The sequence below is a fragment of the Oncorhynchus keta genome, chromosome 10 (genome assembly GCF_023373465.1).
Source record: "Oncorhynchus keta strain PuntledgeMale-10-30-2019 chromosome 10, Oket_V2, whole genome shotgun sequence".
Lineage (NCBI taxonomy): Eukaryota > Metazoa > Chordata > Actinopteri > Salmoniformes > Salmonidae > Oncorhynchus > Oncorhynchus keta.
In genome coordinates, this window is record NC_068430.1 from 51,221,382 (window position 1) to 51,242,031 (window position 20,650).

General features: G+C 46.0%; 1 protein-coding gene across 3 annotated transcripts in view; it reads left to right on the plus strand.

The window, feature by feature from the left end:
* Nucleotides 1–20,650, plus strand: part of LOC118388931 (mRNA (2'-O-methyladenosine-N(6)-)-methyltransferase-like) — a 46,990-nt gene that overhangs the window by 21,618 nt on the left and 4,722 nt on the right. For all 3 annotated transcript variants that reach the window (XM_035778536.2, XM_035778539.2, XM_035778540.1), the window contains 4 exons: nucleotides 1,993–2,079; nucleotides 2,324–2,508; nucleotides 2,829–2,922; nucleotides 11,912–12,087. In XM_035778536.2, the coding sequence (XP_035634429.1) occupies nucleotides 1,993–2,079; nucleotides 2,324–2,508; nucleotides 2,829–2,922; nucleotides 11,912–12,087 (542 nt within the window). The remainder of the gene's footprint in view (nucleotides 1–1,992; nucleotides 2,080–2,323; nucleotides 2,509–2,828; nucleotides 2,923–11,911; nucleotides 12,088–20,650) is intronic.

Below are 20,650 nucleotides of genomic sequence, written 5' to 3' on the forward strand. Positions count from 1 at the left end.
GCCCCTGAATGTAATAACTATATTACATGAAATCAGTTCTGTGTAGTGAGTAGAGCTGAGCAATATGGTCAAAAAGGTTTAAGGATAAATGTATAACATTAATGTGCATCAGTTTGTCGTGTCTTTGCCATGCCGGATTAAGTGATATGACATGCTAGTTTATAAAATAATTTATCTTATTAATATTACCTGAATAAACTAGTCATATAAATGTAATTAACTAGAAAATTGGGGCACCACGGAAGAATGTTTGTCTTCTGAACAAACTCTTAAAGACGTCTTAAATAAACTCTTAAAGAATCTTTTATATCAATTATTAATCGTCACCTTTTTCAGTCTCATCTGAATGCCGTAAAATTCTTGGTTATCTTCACGAACCTTGGCTAACAAGTTGAATCAGCAATATAACATTTGGTTTAATTATTTTTTCACTAAATACCTAAATAATCACACAGAATTACATATACACAGGATGAATCATACATTGATTATGTCATAGAGGAAAACGTCCCTAGCGGACGGAACCGATTTGACGGCTGGTTACACAAAGAAAGGGGGTTGGGTTTGAATGAAAGCGCGGGAAGACTGAGGAACAAAAGGATTGGGTCTCTATCGTAAATACAGAATCTTATGCATTCTAAATAACCGCCCATTTGGAAAAGGAAAATGCAAGAAATATTTACTCTGAGCTGTGCTTCGATAGATTGATTGTAGATGGAAGGCTGGGTTGCCCAGCAGAGATCTCCCTGGTCCTTTGAAGAATATTTCTCGTCGTAGAACGGGTACGTACGTTGTAATAATGTTGTGGTACCCAGTCTTTCTGAAGAGATTGTCCGTCTTTTCCTAGCCCACGTCGAGTTAGCAGCAGCTGTAAACGTCTAGGATGTATCACTTCCTTAGTGAATAAGATCTCAAAGTCCATACCAAGTTGCCATTCTATAAGCTTATGCTATATTCTGGCTGGTATCGTTCGAAAGTCATCCTTCCAGCATGTCGATTGTCACCTCCAAGTTTAAATTCTCCAATCTAAATGTATGGACATCAGTCCTCACGTCACCGGGAACACAATGTTAATTTCGTTAGGTTGTAGTCAGTCAACCATTCGCAACCAGAGCTCACGCTGAGGTTGACTTAGTTCTGTAGTTGATATTAGCCCTTTTAAACGTATGGACAGCAGTCCTCACGTCATCGGGAACACAAGGTTGACTTTCATCAATGGGCTTTTGTGGTGGTGGAGAGAAGGGCGTGTTTCATAGTTCACAACCAATGTCGTTTCACGTGGGTGGGGCCACTGAGTGAGCATAGTTCACTTATGAAAATAATTCTCTCATATAGAAGCTAAAATTATATTTAAACTTTTCACAAATAGTTTTATATTTAAACATTTAAATTGCACAACAATTCCATGTGAATCTGATAACTAGGATGTGTCGACTTTCCAAGATACAGTTTGTCATCCTATCATCAGTAATAATGTCTCAGACGATAACTGATCTGACAAATTCTTTAAGTACCTACGGATATTTTCAACTGGTTGAATTACCAAAATATGGTTCCGTTCCCCAACCTTTTGATGTTACCAGACTCTCTCTAAGAGTCCAATCTGTAGAGTAGAGAGCGTAAAGAGGTAAAGATATTTATGGAGGTCATAAACCTCCAACAGGGAAACGTCATGACAAGTTACTTTTTTACATTACCCTTAAAACTACTACTATTACATTGAACGTTGTAGCTATAGATTTCCCCGTTAGAAATTGCCCATATTAGCAGCATTATTTCATTTCAAACTTCACATTTCTTTATGTATTCTACTTATCGTAATAATCGATATCAGTAAAATGTCCCGAGACGTTAAGTATACACTCACACTCATACCATTTTTAGGTGCGTTGATACTTGCACTGTCTGAGAAATTGCCAGGAACTAATCCTGGAAGGTGTGGTGGATATAATTGACTAGCATCTCTGCTTAATTACTCACCTGTCTATCCAGGAGCTCTTATACCGATACAGCTGCATCGATGATCCCAGGTTCGAAAAGTTCCTGTCACGAATATGGTGCCTTATCAAGAGATACCAGGTAAATCGGACTCCCCCCTCCCCCTCTTTCTACGATGCCTCTTTCTATTTTTCTTTTGTCTTATCCTCTGTTTTCACTGCCAAAGTAGTAACATTGTTATGAATCTGTTGGGAGGCAATGCTCTTATAGTCCACCATCCCCTTCAACGTCTTGTTGCTCTTTCCTCTGCATCTGGCTACATCTGATGTTTGTTGTGCTGATGTCATCGTTTATTGTGCTGATGATGTCACTGTTTTTTGTTCAGGTGATGTTTGGCGCTGGGGTGAATGAGGGGATGGGCTTACAGGGGGCCCTCCCTGTGCCTGTCTTCGATGTACTCAACAAACAGTTTGGGGTGAGCTTTGAGTGTTTCGCCTCGCCGCTCAACTCCTACTTCAAGCAGTTCTGCTCGGCTTTCCCTGACACCGACGGCTTCTTTGGGTCCAGGGGGTAGGTTTTGGTTTACTTCTCATCACCAACAATACATCATTATATGTGGTCTATGCCAGTGTTTCTCAACCTCCAGTCCATGTTGCTGAACATTCTCAGAGAGTCAAATTCGGTCAGATTTACAATGCTCGTTTCAATATAAGGTCCCTGACACTATAGCATACCAGTTCCTGACACAAAAAAGGATTGAGAAACACTGGTCTACCTCATCTCAACTTAACAGAGACCACCGAGGCATGGGCCGTTTACTTTTAGTAATTTGTTAAAATCTATGGGTTTCTAGTTTGACTCTGTTCTAAAATATTCTCTTTGCCTCCAAGGCCCTTCCTGAACTTCTCACCGGCTAGTGGCTCCTTCGAGGCCAACCCTCCCTTCTGTGAGGAGCTGATGGATGCCATGGTGACACACTTTGAGGTGCTCCTCCTTAGTCATTTCTTCCTCATCACTAGTTGAAAAGATGGCGCCGTACTGGATCTCCGACCTAACATGGCAATTTTTAATTTGTTTTTACTTAATTTTCTTAATGTATCCGCTATCATTTCTTACAACCGACTATAACTTTTGAACAGCTGATCGGCAGTTACAGACGCTCTTATCTCAAATTCATTCTCCTTATGACATCCAAACAGCCACTTTACAATAGTGCATCTAAATCTTTTAAGGGGGGTTACTTATCTCATCTGCCCTGGGCTCCTTCTGTAAATCTGACAAAATTTTCGGGCTCCCCAATAGGAAATGCTGACATTAAAGGCAAGAGAAGGGGGATCCTGGCGAGATAAAGGTGAAGGGAGAACCGACCACCTCTTCCCTCCATTCTACTTGATAATAAGATGGATTACCTCCGATCGCTGCTTTGCTAGCAACGGGACTCTCAAAAACTGCAATATTCTCAGCTTCTCTGAAACATGGCTCTCGGACAAATGTTCTCCATTCACTGTGCCGACAGGACAGTGGAGTTGGGAAATCGAGGGAGGGGAAGAGGTTAGCCTCTTCATAAACAACAACTGGTGTGCTGACTCGACCGCGGTAGAAGTCTCAACCCATTGTTCACTCGTCTTGGAATACCTGATGGTCAAATGCTGACCCTTTTGCCTCCTGAGGGAGATTTCTGCTGTTATTTTGACTGTTGTATTACATTCCACCTCAGGACTAGAAAAATAACAACCTGGCACTTAACAAACTGTACTAGGCTATAGCCAAGCAGGAAAACTTAAATCCATACATTTACAAGCAGAAGCTCTAATAGGAATTACCATTGGCTCGCTCTGAGAAAATGGTCTCCAGAATCAGAGTTGATGCTACAGACTGGAATATGTTCCGTGACTCCGCTGATAACATCAACAAGCTAACCACCTAGCCGTCACCGGCTTTATAAGGAAATGCATCTTTGATGTTTTCACAGTTATGGTTCGCTGCTTCCCCAATCAAATGCCCTGAATTAACACCGAGGTTGGCGCTAAACTAAAGAATAGAGCTACCGCAAACAACCCTGAGGCTACGGCTGAGGACAGGAACAAGTACAATAAGTCCCGCTATGACCTCCACAGAGTCATCAAACGAGCAAAAGGATAATATAGGAATAAGGTGTCATGTTACACAGGCTCCGACACACGCTGCATGTAGCAGGGGCTACCGTCCATTGTGGATTACAAAGGGAGACACAGCAGTGATCTCCCCAAAGATGCAACACTCACTACCAGACGAACTCGATGCATTTTATGCACGCTTTGACAATAACATTCTGCCGGGTGTGAGGGCTGCCAACAACACAGAAGATTCGGTGATCTTACTCGCGGAGGCCTATGTAAGTAAAGTCTTTAATCAGGTCAAGGCCTAGGGGCCTTTTAAAAAAAAAATATATATATTTCACCTATATTTAACCAGGTAGGCTAGTTGAAAACAAGTTCTCATTTTCAACTGCGACCTGGCCAAGATAAAGCATAGCAGTGTGAACGGACAACACAGAGTTACACATGGAGTAAACAATTAACAAGTCAATAACCCAGTAGAAAAAAAGAGAGTCTATATACATTGTGTGCAAAAGGCATGAGGAGGTAGGCAAATAATCACAATATTGCATATTAACACTGGAGTGATAAATGATCATGTACAGGTAGAGATATTGGTGTGCAAAAGAGCAGAAAAGTAAATAAATAAAAACTGTGGGGATGAGGTAGGTGAAAATGGGTGGGCTATTTACCAATAGGTTATGTACAGCTGCAGCGATCGGTTAGCTGCTCAGATAGCTGATGTTTGAAGTTGGTGAGGGAGATAAAAGTCTCCAACTTCAGCGATTCACAGGCAGCAGAGTACTGGAACGAAAGGCGGCCAAATGAGGTGTTGGCTTTAGGGATGATCAGTGAGATACACCTGCTGGAGCGCGTGCTACGGATGGGTGTTGCCATCGTGACCAGTGAACTGAGATAAGGCGGAGCTTTACCTAGCATGGCCTTGTAGATGACCTGGAGCCAGTGGGTCTGGCGACGAACATGTAGCGAGGGCCAGCCGACTAGAGCATACAAGTCGCAGTGGTGGGTAGTATAAGGTGCTTTAGTGACAAAACGGATGGCACTGTGATAAACTGCATCCAGTTTGCTGAGTAGAGTGTTGGAAGCGATTTTGTAGATGACATCGCCGAAGTCAAGGATCGGTAGGATAGTCAGTTTTACTAGGGTAAGCTTGGCAGCGTGAGTGAAGGAGGCTTTGTTGCGGAATAGAAAGCCGACTCTTGATTTGATTTTCGATTGGAGATGTTTGATATGGGTCTGGAAGGAGAGTTTGCAGTCTAGCCAGACACCTAGGTACTTATAGGTGTCCACATATTCAAGGTTGGAACCATCCAGTGTGGTGATGCTAGTCGGGCATGCGGGTGCAGGCAGCGATCGGTTGAAAAGCATGCATTTGGTTTTACTAGCGCTTAAGAGCAGTTGGAGGCCACGGAAGGAGTGTTGTATGGCATTGAAGCTCGTTTGGAGGTTAGATAGCACAGTGTCCAATGACGGGCCGAAAGTATATAGAATGGTGTCGTCTGCGTAGAGGTGGATCAGGGAATCGCCCGCAGCAAGACCAACTTCATTGATATATACAGAGAAAAGAGTCGGCCCGAGAATTGAACCCTGTGGCACCCCCATAGAGACTGCCAGAGGACCGGACAGCATGCCCTCCGATTTGACACACTGAACTCTGTCTGCAAAGTAATTGGTGAACCAGGCAAGGCAGTCATCCGAAAAACCGAGGCTACTGAGTCTGCCGATAAGAATCTGGTGATTGACAGAGTCGAAAGCCTTGGCAAGGTCGATGAAGACTGCTGCACAGTACTGTCTTTTATCGATGGTGGTTATGATGACGTTTAGTACCTTGAGTGTGGCTGAGGTGCACCCGTGACCGGCTCGGAAACCAGATTGCATAGCGGAGAAGGTACGGTGGGATTCGAGATGGTCAGTGACCTGTTTGTTGACTTGGCTTTCGAAGACCTTAGATAGGCAGGGCAGAATGGATATAGGTCTGTAACAGTTTGGGTCCAGGGTGTCTCCCCCTTTGAAGCGGGGGATGACTGCAGCAGCTTTCCAATCCTTGGGGATCTCAGACGATATGAAAGAGAGGTTGAACAGGCTGGTAATAGGGGTTGCGACAATGGCGGCGGATAGTTTCAGAAATGGAGGGTCCAGATTGTCAAGCCCAGCTGATTTATACGGGTCCAGGTTTTGCAGCTCTTTCAGAACATCTGTTATCTGGATTTGGGTAAAGGAGAACCTGGAGAGGCTTGGGCGAGGAGCTGCGGGGGGGCTGGAGCTGTTGGCCGAGGTAGGAGTAGCCAGGCGGAAGGCATGGCCAGCCGTTGAGAAATGCTTGTTGAAGTTTTCGATAATCATGGATTTGTCGGCTGTGACCGTGTTCCCTAGCCTCAGTGCACTGGGCAGCTGGGAGGAGGTGCTCTTGTTCTCCATGGACTTCACAGTGTCCCAGAACTTTTTGGTGTTGGAGCTACAGGATGCAAACTTCTGCCTGAAGAAGCTGGCCTTAGCTTTCCTGACTGACTGCGTGTATTGGTTCCTGACTTCCCTGAACAGTTGCATATCGCGGGGACTGTTTGATGCTATTGCAGTCCGCCACAGGATGTTTTTGTGCTGGTCGAGGGCAGTCAGGTCTGGAGTGAACCAAGGGCTGTATCTGTTCTTAGTTCTGCATTTTTTGAACGGAGCATGCTTATCTAAAATGGTGAGGAAGTTACTCTTAAAGAATGACCAGGCATCCTCAACTGACGGGATGAGGTCAATGTCCTTCCAGGATACCTGGGCCAGGTCGATTAGAAAGGCCTGCTCACAGAAGTGTTTTAGGGAGCGTTTGACAGTGATGAGGGGTGGTCGTTTGACTGCGGCACCGTAGCGGATACAGGCAATGAGGCAGTGGTCGCTGAGATCCTGGTTGAAGACAGCGGAGGTGTATTTGGAGGGCCAGTTGGTCAGGATGACGTCTATGAGGGTGCCCTTGCTTACAGAGTTAGGGTTGTACCTGGTGGGTTCCTTGATGATTTGTGTGAGATTGAGGGTATCGAGCTTAGATTGTAGGACTGCCGGGGTGTTAAGCATATCCCAGTTTAGGTCACCTAACAGAACAAACTCTGAAGCTAGATGGGGGGCAATCAATTCACAAATGGTGTCCAGGGCACAGCTGGGAGCTGAAGGGGGTCGGTAGCAGGTGGCAACAGTGAGAGACTTATTGGAGAGAGTAATTTTCAGAATTAGTAGTTCGAACTGTTTGGGTATGGACCTGGAAAGTATGACATTACTTTGCAGGCTATCTCTGCAGTAGACTGCAACTCCTCCCCCTTTGGCAGTTCTATCTTGACGGAAGATGTTATAGTTGGGTATGGAAATCTCTGAATTTTTGGTGGCCTTCCTGAGCCAGGATTCAGACACGGCAAGGACATCAGGGTTAGCAGAGTGTGCTAAAGCAGTGAGTAAAACAAACTTAGGGAGGAGGCTTCTGATGTTGACATGCATGAAACCAAGGCTTCATATTGTCTCCTGAGGCGGAATAGGTTTTGTCGTGCCCACTTCATGACTGTCATGGTGTGCTTGCACCATTTTAGTTTGTTGGCGATGTGGACACCAAGTAACTTGAAGCTCTCAACCTGCTTGTTTTTGGGATGATGGTGTTGATGTGAGCCTTTCAAAGCACTTCAGGCTACAGACGTGAGTGTTATGGGTCGGTAGTCATTTAGACAGGTTACCTTAGTGTTCTTGGGCACAGGCACTATGGTGGTCTGCTTTAAACATGTTGGTACTACAGACTCGGACAGGGAGAGGTTGAAAATGTCAGTGAAGACACTTGCTAGTTGGTCAGCGCATGCTCACAGTACATGTCCTGGTAATCTGCCTGGCCCTGCGGCCTTGTGAATGTTGACCTGTCTAAAGGTCTTACTCACACCAGCTGTGTGATCCCGCTCTCCGCAGTCTTCCGGAACAGCTGGTGCTGTCATGCCTGTTTCAGTGTTATTTGCCTCGACGCGAGCATAGAAGTAGTTTAGCTCGTCCGGTAGGCTCGTGTCACTGGGCAGCTCTTGGCTGTGCTTCCCTCTGTAGTCTGTAATTGTTTGCAGGCCCTGCCACTTCCGACGGGCATCAGAGCCGGTGTAGTACGTCTCAGTGTTAGTCCTGTATTGATGCTTTGCCTGTTTGATGGTTCATCGGAGGGCATAGCGCGATTTCTTATAAGCTCTTGGGTTAGATTCCCGCTCCTTGAAAGTGGCAGCTCTAGCCTTTAGCTCAGTGCGGATGTTGCCTGTAATCCATGGCTTCTAGTTGGGGTATGTACGTACTGTGGGGTCACTGTGGGGATGACATCATCGATGCACTTATTGATGAAGCCAATGACCGATGTGGTGTACTCCTCAATGTCATTGGAGGAATGCCGGAACATATTCCAGTCTGTGCTAGCAAAACAGTCCTGTAGCTTAGCATCTGCTTCATCTGACCACTTTTTTATTGATCTAGTCACTGGTGCTTTTAGAGGGAGAGAATCCAAAACCTACAGTCATCTCATGGGTCTCCAAGTCGAGACCGGCACTGTTATAGAACCAGCATCTGTAGCAACACAGCTTGCACTGTGATGCTGTGTCTTGGACCGTTGCACCACTCAGGCGCTGTACAACGTGACCGGTCGGGAGTGGGCTACAATACTACAGTAAGAGCAGAATAATCCGAACAAAATTTTAAAAAAAATAAACTTAGTGTAACAACCGTTTTAGTAAGTAATACTGAAGTCATGCACAATTATCAGTTTCTATTTAAATGCATTCGTTGTCAGAGACACAGTAGGATCCAAAAGCATAGTCAGTGCTCTAACTCCCCCTTGCGCTGGTCTGGAGCAATGAAGTTGTGACGCAGGGTACCGTACTGAACCACAAATTACGTCTAAGTCCCGCAGCATAATCACAAATCTTTTAGTGGAGCAACCACTGTACATGCATGATTGCATTTGCAGTAACTTTTGATAATGGATGTTTTCCGTCAGTGGAAGATTTGCGCTTTTAGCCTACTGCCATGTGCGCAATGCTGCAATTAAAATTTGAAGAAATAGCCTAATAGTTTATCAACATTTTAAGCTAAACGTGCTGATCTGTTGCGTCAGCCACATTGCGTTAAAAAAAAATATTTTGATGCAAGTAGTTGTATTCATTTTGGATCTATCTCATCCCACAACTATCCCAGACTATGTTTGGAATATGTATTTCTCGCACAGAATAGAATAGGTTGACTTTTGTATTATGGGCGATGGTAGATTGACATAGGCAAGTGCTTTGCTGTTCATTAGGCCTACTCATCTTGTTGGCTGACTCGATCCCATGGTGGAGAGCCATGTGAGTGAGAGGTGATTCGGAGCACTCGGGGAGAAGGGCACAACGGCCACTGGTCACTTTTTTTTAGGGTGCATTACGGCCACACACAGGATGTCACAGTGAAATTCTAGGAATTATCATGTGCTTGTCAAATTGTGAATAAGAGACTGATGTAGTGTGTACAGCCTGCGTAAAAAAACAAAGCATAGCTCATACCTTTTCAAGCAACTTTTTTCAAAAATTCAGTCGCATCATGCAGCCTTACGATGTATTAAAAATCCAAACATATAGTCCAACAGTTGCAGAACAACTAAAGTTACATTAATAACTCTAAATTGAGTATATTGTAATAGCTATTTCTTTGTTGACTGCTCAACACAGAATAGCCGTATGTGCACACTCCCTCATTTCCTTTGGAGAAAATATCCTTTCTATTTTATTCAGCTTTGTTCAATTGTATTCTTCATACTATAAAATAATGCCACGGAATTCTAACCAAATTGTGTCTGCTAAATGAACTAGTGTAGTCCACAGCCACATGGCATTGCCAGATCAGGACCTAACATAAGGACAACTCAGATTATGCTATTCTGTTCTTCTGAAATAGACTACATTTTCTTCATATCATGCTTCTTTAGACTGGTCTAAAATAAATAATGGATTTATTGTGAAGGTGTAGGCTATATTATATGGATGTTTTAGACTTTAAAATGTAGATGTTCCAAAGGTCTGCATCAGTGGCTTGTAGGCTATGTGGAAGCCAGGAAATGCTAAATGTATTTAATTGACGGTCAATTACTCTGAGACCGACGGTTATTTGCTTGACAATCACCGGTTTTGTGACTGGCGCCGACGATACAACCTACAGAGAGGTGGTCAGTGACCTGGCAGTGTGGAGCCGGAACAACAACCTCTCCCTCAACATCAGTAAGACCAAGGAGCTGATCGTGGACTACAGGAAAGGGGGGGAGAGCACGCTTCTACCACATCGACGGGACTGCAGTGGAGCAGGTCGAGAGCTTTAAGTTCCTCTGTCCTAATCGCTAAGAACTTAAAATGGCCCACTCGCACAATCAACTCCCTCAGGAGGTTGAAAAGGTTTGCCATGGGCCCTCAAAGTTCTACAGCTGTACCATCTTGACTAGCTGCATCACTGCTTGGTATGGCAATAGCACTGCCCTCGATCGCATCACTATGGCTGAGCTCCCTGCCATCCAGGACCTTTATATCAGGCAGTGTGGAAGGAAAGCCCAGAAAATCATTAGACTCCAACCACCCAAGCCATTCTCTCTGCTTCCACACAGCAAGCGGTACCCGTCCATCAAGTCTGACAACAGGCTCCTGAACGGCTTTTTTTATCCCCATGCCATAACATTGCTAAATAGCTAACAAAATGTATACATTGGCTATCTGAGTTGACCTTTTCTGTTTTAGTCTTATTTTTGCACTGTCTCCATGCACACTCACAGGTCCCTGCACACGACGCACACTAATAATCCAACACACATACAAACATTCACTCCATAATTTGTTCACACACATAATATCCAGATACAATTATACTGACTCTACACACACCCACTGACATGCAATCATCATATACACTGCAACTACTGTTTATTTTATAAATATAAACACAACATGTAAAGTGTTGGTTTCGTAAGCTGACATTAAAGATCTCAGAAATGTTCCACATGCACAAAAATATTATTCCTCTCCAATTTTTGGAACAAATTTGTTTACATCGCTGTTAGGGAGCATTCCCCTGACAGGTGTGGCATATCAAGAAGCTGATTAAACAGCACGATCATTACACAGGTGCACCTCATGCTGGGGACAATAAAAGGCCACTCTAAAATGTGCAGTTTTGTCACACAACACAATGCCACAGATGACTCAAGTTTTGACGGAGCGTGGAGTTGGCATGCTGACTGCATGAAGGTCCACCAGAGCTGTTGCTAGAATTTTATGTTCATTTCTCTACCATATGCTGCCTCCAACATCGTTTAAAAGAATTTGGCAGTATTTCCAACCGGCCTCATAACCGCAGACCACATTTAACCACGCCAGCCCAGGACCTCCACATCTGGCTTCTTCACCTGCGGGATCATCTGAGACCAGCCACCTGGACAGCTGATGAAACTGTGGGTTTGAAACTTAACAATTTTTGCGCAAACTCTCAAGAAACCGTCTCAGGGAAGCTCTTCTGCATGCTCATTGTCCTCACAAGGGTCTTGACCTGACTTGATCTTGTTCTTATTTTTAGCTTGTGTATTTTTTGTTCCACCTTGTTATAATGTAGTATTAAGTTAGCGCTTGTAAGAAAGTTATTTCACTGTGCTTGTGCATGTGACATTAGAACTTGAAACGCATTTAAACTGAACATTTACCACTCAAAGTTTTCCAATATGTGTGTACTTCAAAAGTGTTCTGAGTCCATGAACCACGCCATCTGTTTAGATCCCACTATGTATCAGGAGAAAATCTGCAGGACTTTCATTTTCCAGTTTCCTTTTAAATACCAGGGAGAGATTTTATTGAATAATGTACTGTGTCCTGTAGGAACTACTGGAGAAGTCCAGTGAGCCCCTGTCCTTCATCATCTTTGTCCCGGAGTGGCGAGATCCGCTGACCCCGGCCCTCAACCGCATGGAGACCAGCGCCTTCCTCCGCCATCATATGTCGGTGCCCGCCTTTGAGCACGAGTACCGCAGCGGCTCGCAGCACATCTGCAAGAAGTGAGTGTCCAACACTGTAGAATCACTTCCATTGTTCTGACTAGGGTTGTCAAGATACCAGTATCGTGCTACTTAGAAGTATCATGGCAAGGAAACAAAATATGAAGCAGACTTAATTTCTTGATGAAAACTGTCCTTATGCTGGAAACAAAGTCTTGTGTTGTCACGTTTGTTTATTTTCCAACCTATGGCACACAATATTTGACAGAACCAAATGGTGTTGTCTATTTCATGGCTTCTTTTTATGCCATGGAAAATCAAGTATGGTTGTATTGTGATACATAAGCTGAAGAACATGCGCACATCCAGGTACTCTTTGCAGGTGCTGGAATTGTAGATGAATTTATACAAATAAAAAGGAAAACGCTGCACACTGCTGGTCATGTGGCCAGGTGATTTTATTATAACATTTCGACCTTCAGGTCTTCATCAGGCATCCATATCCCAGTCGGGGGGAAGGTCCTAATATACAGTAGAAGTCGGAAGTTTACATACGCTTAGGTTAGAGTCATTAAAACTCGTTTTTCAACCACTCCACACATGTCTTTTTAACAAACTATAGGTTTGGCAAGTCAGTTAGGACATCTACTTTGTGCGTGACACAAGTAATTTTCCCAACAATTGTTTACAGACAGATTATTTCACTTATAATTCACTGCATCACAATTCCAGTGGGTCAGAAATTGACATACACTAAGTGCCTTTAAACAGCTTGGAAAATTCCAGAAAATGATGTGATGGCTTTAGAAGTTTCTGATAGGCTAATTGATATAATTTGACTCAGTTGGGGGTGTACCTGTGGATGTATTTCAAGGCCTACCTTCAAACTCAGTGCCTCTTTGCTTGACATCATGGGAAAATCCAAATAAATCAGCTAAGAACTTTGTAGACCTCCACAAGTCTGGTTCATCCTTGGGAGCAAATTCCAAATGCCTGAAGGTACCACGTTCATCTGTACAAACAATAGTATGCAAGTATAAACGCCATGGGACCACGCAGCCGTCATACTGCTCAGGAATGAGACGTGTTCTGTCTCCTAGAGATGAACGTACTTTGGTGTGAAAAGTGAAAATCAATCCCAGAACAACAGCAAAGGACCGTGTGAAGATGCTGGAGGAAACCGGTACAAAAGTATCTATATCCACAGTAAAACGAGTCCTATATCGACATAACCTGAAAGGTCACTCAGCAAGGAAGAAGCCACTGGTCCAAAACCGCCATTAAAAAAGCCAGACTATAGTTTTCAACTGCACATTTGGAGAAATGTCCTCTGGTCTGATGAAACAAAAATAGAACTGTTTGGCCATAATGACCATAGTTATGTTTGGTTGAAAAGGGGGAGGCTTGCAAACTGAAGAACTACATCCCAACCGTGATGCATGGGGGTGGAAGCATCATGTTGTGGGGCTGCTTTGCTGCAGGAGGGACTGGTACACTTCACAAAATAGATGACATGAGGAAGGAAAATTGTGGATATATTGAAGCAACATCTCAAGACATCGGTCAGGAAGTTAAGGCTTGGTCGCAAATGTGTCTTCCAAATGGACAATGACCCCAAGCATACTTCCACAGTTGTGGACAAAATGGCTTTAGGACAACAAAGTCGAGGTATTGGAGTGGCCATCACAAAGCCCTGACCTCAATCCTATAGAAAAATTGTGGGCAGAACTGAAAAGGCATGTGTGAGCAAGGAGGCCAACAAACCTGACTCAGTTACACCAGCTCCATCAGAAGGAATGAGACAAAATTCACACAACTTATTGTCGGAAGCTTGTGGAAGGCTAACCAAAATGTTTGACCCAAGTTAAACAATTTAAAGGCAATGCTACCAAATACTAATTGAGTGTATGTAAACTTCTGACCCACTGGGAATGTGATGAAAGAAATACAAGCAGAAAGAAATTATTATCGTTACTATTGACATTTCACATTCTTAAAATGAAGTGATCCTAACTGACCTGAGACTGACCTGAATTATAACTAGGATTAAATGTCAGGAATTGTGAAAAACTGAGTTTAAATATATTTGGCGACGGTCAAATCAAATGTATTTATATAGCCCTTCGTACATCAGCTGATATCTCAAAATGCTGTACAGAAACCCAGCCTAAAACCCCAATGAGCGAGCAAGCAATGCAGGTGTAGAAAGAAGCACGGTGGCTCTGAAAAACTTCCTAGGAAGAAACCTAGAGAGGAACCAGGCTATGTGGGGTGGCCAGTCCTCTTCTGGCTTTGCTGGGTGGAGATTATAACAGAACATGGCCAAGATGTTCAAATGTTCATAAATGACCAGCATGGTCAAATAATAATAATCACATGCAGAACAGTTGAAACTGGAGCAGCAGCACGGCCAGGTGGACTGGGGACAGCAAGGAGTCAACATGCCAGGTAGTCCTGAGGCATGGTCCTAGGGCTCAGGTCCTCCGAGAGCGAGAAATAGAGAATTAGAGAGAGCATACTTAAATTCACACAGGACACCGGATAGGACAGGAGAAGTACTCCATATATAACAAACTGACCCCATCCCCCCGACACAAACTACTGCAGCATAAATACTGGAGGCTGAGACAGGAGGGGTCAGGAGACACTGTGGCCCCATCCGATGACACCCCCGGACAGGGCCAAACAGGAAGGATATAACCCCACCCACTTTGCCAAAGCACAGTCCCCACACCACTAGAGGGATATCTTCAACCACCAACTTACCATCCTGAGACCAGGCCGACTATAGCCCACAAAGATCTCCGTCACGGCACAACCCAGACAGGAAGATCACATCAGTGACTCAACCCACTCAAGTGACGCACCCCTCCTAGGGATGGTATGAAAGAGCCCTAGTAAGCCAGTGACTCAGCCCCTGTAACAGGGTTAGAGACAGAGAATCCCAGTGGAAAGAGGGGAACCGGCCAGGCAGAGAGAACAAGGGCGGTTCGTTGCTCCAGAGCCTTTCCGTTCACCTTCACACTCCTGGGCCAGACTACACTCAATCATATGACCCACTGAAGAGATGAGTCTTCAGTAAAGACTTAAAGGTTGAGACCGAGTTTGCGTCTCTCACATGGGTAGGCAGACCGTTCCATAAAAATTGAGCTCTATAGGAGAAAGCCCTGCCTCCAGCTGTTTGCTTAGAAATTCTAGAGACAATTAGGAGGCCTGCGTCTTGTGACCGTAGCGTACGTGTAGGTATGTACGGCAGGACCAAATCAGAGAGATAGGTAGGAGCAAGCCCATGTAATGCTTTGTAGGTTAGCAGTAAAACCTTGAAATCAGCACTTGCCTTGACAGGAAGCCAGTGTAGAGAGGCTAGCACTGGAGTAATATGATCAGATTTTTTGGTTCAAGTCAGGATTCTAGTGCTAAATACGGCTGCTAACTGAAGTTTATTTAGTGCTTTATCCGGGTATCCGGAAAGTAGAGCTTTGCAGTAGTCTAACCTAGAAGTGACAAAAGCATGGATGAATTTTTATGCATCATTTTTGGACAGAAAGTTTCTGATTTTTGCAATGTTACGTAGATGGAAAAAAGCTGTCCTTGAAACAGACTTGATATGTTCTTCAAAAGAGAGATCAGGGTCCAGAGTAACGCCAAGGTCCTTCACAGTTTTATTTGAGACGACTGTACAACCATTAATATTAATTGTCAGATTCAATAGAATATCTCTTTGTTTCTTGGGACCTAGAACAAGCATCTCTGTTTTGTCAGAGTTTAAAAGTAGAAAGTTTGCAGCCATCCACTTCCTCATGTCTGAAACACATGCTTCTAGCGAGGGCAATTTTGGGGCTTCACCATGTTTCATTGAAATGTACAGCTGTGTGTCATCCGCATAGCAGTGAAAGTTAACATTATGTTTTCGAATGACATCCCCAAGAGGTAAAATATATAGTGAAAACAATAGTGGTCCTAAAACGGAAACTTGAGGAACACCAAAATTTACAGTTGATTTGTCAGAGGACAAACCATTCACAGAGACAAACTGCTATCTTTCCGACAGATAAGATCTAAACCAGGCCAGAACTTGTCCGTGTAGACCAATTTGGGTTTCCAATCTCTCCAAAAGAATGGGGTGTATGTAACCTTCCGACTTCAACTGTGTGTGTGTGTGTGTGTGTGTGTGTGTGTGTGTGTGTGTGTGTGTGTGTGTGTGTGTGTGTGTGTGTGTACATACACTGCTCAAAAAATAAAGGGAACACTTAAACAACACAATGTAACTCCAAGTCAACCACACTTCTGTGAAATCAAACTGTGCACTTAGGAAGCAACACTGATTGACAATAAATTTCACATGCTGTTGTGCAAATGGAATAGACAACAGGTGGAAATTATAGGCAATTAGCAAGACACCCCCAATAAAGGAGTGGTTCTGCAGGTGGTGACCACAGACCACTTCTCAGTTCCTATGTTTCCTGGCTGATGTTTTGGTCACTTTTGAATGCTGGAGGTGCTTTCACTCTAGTGGTAACATGAGACGGAGTCTACAACCCACACAAGTGGCTCAGGTAGTGCAGCTCATCCAGGATTGAACATCAATGCGAGCTGTGGCAAGAAGGTTTGCTGTGTCTGTCAGCGTAGTGTCCAGAGCATCGAGGCGCTACCAGGAGACAGGCCAGTACATCAGGAGACATGGAGGAGGCCGTAGGATGGCAACAACCCAGCAACAGGACCGCTACCTCCGCCTTTGTGCAAGAAGGAGCAGGAGGAGCACTGCCAGAGCCCTGCAAAATGACCTCCAGCAGGCCACAAATGTGCATGTGTCTGCTCAATCAATCAGAAACAGACTCTATGAGGGTGGTATGAGGGCCCGACGTCCACAGGTGGGGATTGTGCTTACAACCCAACACCGTGCAGGACGTTTGGCATTTGCCAGAGAACACCAAGATGGGCAAATTCACCACTGGTGCCCTGTGCTCTTCACAGATGAAAGCAGGTTCACACTGAGCACGTGACAGTCTGGAGACGCTGAGGAGAACGTTCTGCTGCCTGCAACATCCTCCAGCATGACCGGTTTGGCGGTGGGTCAGTCGTGGTGTGGGGTGGCATTTCTTTGGGGGGCCTCCATGTGCTCGCCAGAGGTAGCCTGACTGCCACTAGGTACCGAGATGAGATCCTCAGACCCATTGTGAGACCATATGCTTGTGCGGTTGGCCCTGGGTTCCTCCTAATGCAAGACATTTTACATTTACATTACATTTAAGTCATTTAGCAGACGCTCTTATCCAGAGCGACTTACAAATTGGTGCATTCACCTTATGACATCCAGTGGAACAGCCACTTTACAATAGTGCATCTAAATCTTTTAAGGGGGGGGGGGGGGGGTGAGAAGGATTACTTTATCCTATCCTAGGTATTCCTTAAAGAGGTGGGTTTTCAGGTGTCTCCGGAAGGTGGTGATTGACTCCGCTGTCCTGGCGTCGTGAGGGAGTGTGTTCCACCATTGGGGAGCCAGAGCAGCGAACAGTTTTGACTGGGCTGAGCGGGAACTGTACTTCCTCAGTGGTAGGGAGGCGAGCAGGCCAGAGGTGGATGAACGCAGTGCCCTTGTTTGGGTGTAGGGCCTGATCAGAGCCTGGAGGTACTGAGGTGCCGTTCCCCTCACAGCTCCGTAGGCAAGCACCATGGTCTTGTAGCGGATGCGAGCTTCAACTGGAAGCCAGTGGAGAGAGCGGAGGAGCGGGGTGACGTGAGAGAACTTGGGAAGGTTGAACACCAGACGGGCTGCGGCGTTCTGAATGAGTTGTAGGGGTTTAATGGCACAGGCAGGGAGCCCAGCCAACAGCGAGTTGCAGTAATCCAGACGGGAGATGACAAGTGCCTGGATTAGGACCTGCGCCGCTTCCTGTGTGAGGCAGGGTCGTACTCTGCGGATGTTGTAGAGCATGAACCTACAGGAACGGGCCACCGCCTTGATGTTAGTTGAGAACGACAGGGTGTTGTCCAGGATCACGCCAAGGTTCTTAGCGCTCTGGGAGGAGGACACAATGGAGTTGTCAACCGTGATGGCGAGATCATGGAACGGGCAGTCCTTCCCCGGGAGGAAGAGCAGCTCCGTCTTGCCGAGGTTCAGCTTGAGGTGGTGATCCGTCATCCACACTGATATGTCTGCCAGACATGCAGAGATGCGATTTGCCACCTGGTCATCAGAAGGGGGAAAGGAGAAGATTAATTGTGTGTCGTCTACATAGCAATGATAGGAGAGACCATGTGAGGTTATGACAGAGCCAAGTGACTTGGTGTATAGTGAGAATAGGAGAGGGCCTAGAACAGAGCCCTGGGGGACACCAGTGGTGAGAGCGCGTGGTGAGGAGACAGATTCTCGCCACGCCACCTGGTAGGAGCGACCTGTCAGGTAGGACGCAATCCAAGCGTGGGCCGCGCCGGAGATGCCCAACTCGGAGAGGGTGGAGAGGAGGATCTGATGGTTCACAGTATCGAAGGCAGCCGATAGGTCTAGAAGGATGAGAGCAGAGGAGAGAGAGTTAGCTTTAGCAGTGCGGAGCGCCTCCGTGATACAGAGAAGAGCAGTCTCAGTTGAATGACTAGTCTTGAAACCTGACTGATTTGGACAATGCTAGACCTCATGTGGCTGGAGTGTGTCAGCAGTTCCTGCAAGAGGAAGGCATTGATGCTATGGACTGGCCCGCCCGTTCCCCAGACCTGAATGAAATTGAGCACATCTGGGACATCATGTCTCGCTCCATCCACCAACGCCACGTTGCACCACAGACTGTCCAGGAGTTGGCGGATGCTTTAATCCAGGTCTGGGAGGAGATCCCTCAGGAGACCATCCGCCACCTCATCAGGAGCGTGCCCAGGTGTTGTAGGGAGGTCATACAGGCACGTGGAGGCCACACACACTACTGAGCATCATTTTGACTTGTTTTAAGGACATTACATCAAAGTTGGATCAGCCTGTAGTGTAGTTTTCCACTTTAATTTTGAGTGTGACTCCAAATCCAGACCTCCATGGGTTGGACCTCCCAGCGCGTACGACCCACGTGGAGTTCCAGGTCTCCGGTAGCCTCTGGAACTGCCGATCTGCGGCCAACAAGGCAGAGTTCATCTCAGCCTATGCCTCCCTCCAGTCCCTTGACTTCTTGGCACTGACGGAAACATGGATCACCACAGATAACACTGCTACTCCTACTGCTCTCTCCTCGTCCGCCCACGTGTTCTCGCACACCCCGAGAGCTTCTGGTCAGCGGGGTGGTGGCACCGGGATCCTCATCTCTCCCAAGTGGTCTTTCTCTCTTTCTCCCCTTACCCATCTGTCTATTGCCTCCTTTGAATTCCATGCTGTCACAGTTACCAGCCCTTTCAAGCTTAACATCCTTATCATTTATCGCCCTCCAGGTTCCTCGGAGAGTTCATCAATGAGCTTGATGCCTTGATAAGCTCCTTTCCTGAGGACGGCTCACCTCTCACAGTTCTGGGCGACTTTAACCTCCCCACGTCTACCTTTGACTCATTCCTCTCTGCCTCCTTCTTTCCACTCCTCTCCTCTTTTGACCTCACCCTCTCACCTTCCCCCTACTCACAAGGCAGGCAATACGCTTGACCTCATCTTTACTAGATGCTGTTCTTCCACTAACCTCATTGCAACTCCCCTCCAAGTCTCCGACCACTACCTTGTATCCTTTTCCCTCTCGCTCTCATCCAACACTTCCCACACTGCCCCTACTCGGATGGTATCGCGCCGTCCCAACCTTCGCTCTCTCCCCCGCTACTCTCTCCTCTTCCATCCTATCATCTCTTCCCTCTGCTCAAACTTTCTCCAACCTATCTCCTGATTCTGCCTCCTCAACCCTCCTCTCCTCCCTTACTGCATCCTTTGACTCTCTATGTCCCCTATCCTCCAGGCCGGCTCGGTCCTCCCCTCCCGCTCCGTGGCTCGACGACTCATTGCGAGCTCACAGAACAGGGCTCCGGGCAGCCGGCGGAAATGGAGGAAAACTCGCCTCCCTGCGGACCTGGCATCCTTTCACTCCCTCCTCTCTACATTTTCCTCCTCTGTCTCTGCTGCTAAAGCCACTTTCTACCATTCTAAATTCCAAGCATCTGCCTCTAACCCTAGGAAGCTCTTTGCCACCTTCTCCTCCCTCCTGAATCCTCCCCCCCCTCCCTCTCTGCAGATGACTTCGTCAACCATTTTGAAAAGAAGGTCGACGACATCCGATCCTCGTTTGCTAAGTCAAACGACACCGCTGGTTCTGCTCACACTGCCCTACCCTATGCTCTGACCTCTTTCTCCCTCTCTCTCCAGATGAAATCTCGCGTCTTGTGACGGCCGGCCGCCCAACAACCTGCCCGCTTGACCCTATCCCCTCCTCTCTTCTCCAGACCATTTCCGGAGACCTTCTCCCTTACCTCACCTCGCTCATCAACTCATCCCTGACCGCTGGCTACGTCCCTCCCGTCTTCAAGAGAGCGAGAGTTGCACCCCTTCTGAAAAAACCTACACTCGATCCCTCCGATGTCAACAACTACAGACCAGTATCCCTTCTCTCTTTTCTCTCCAAAACTCTTGAGCGTGCCGTCCTTGGCCAGCTCTACCTCTATCTCTCTCAGA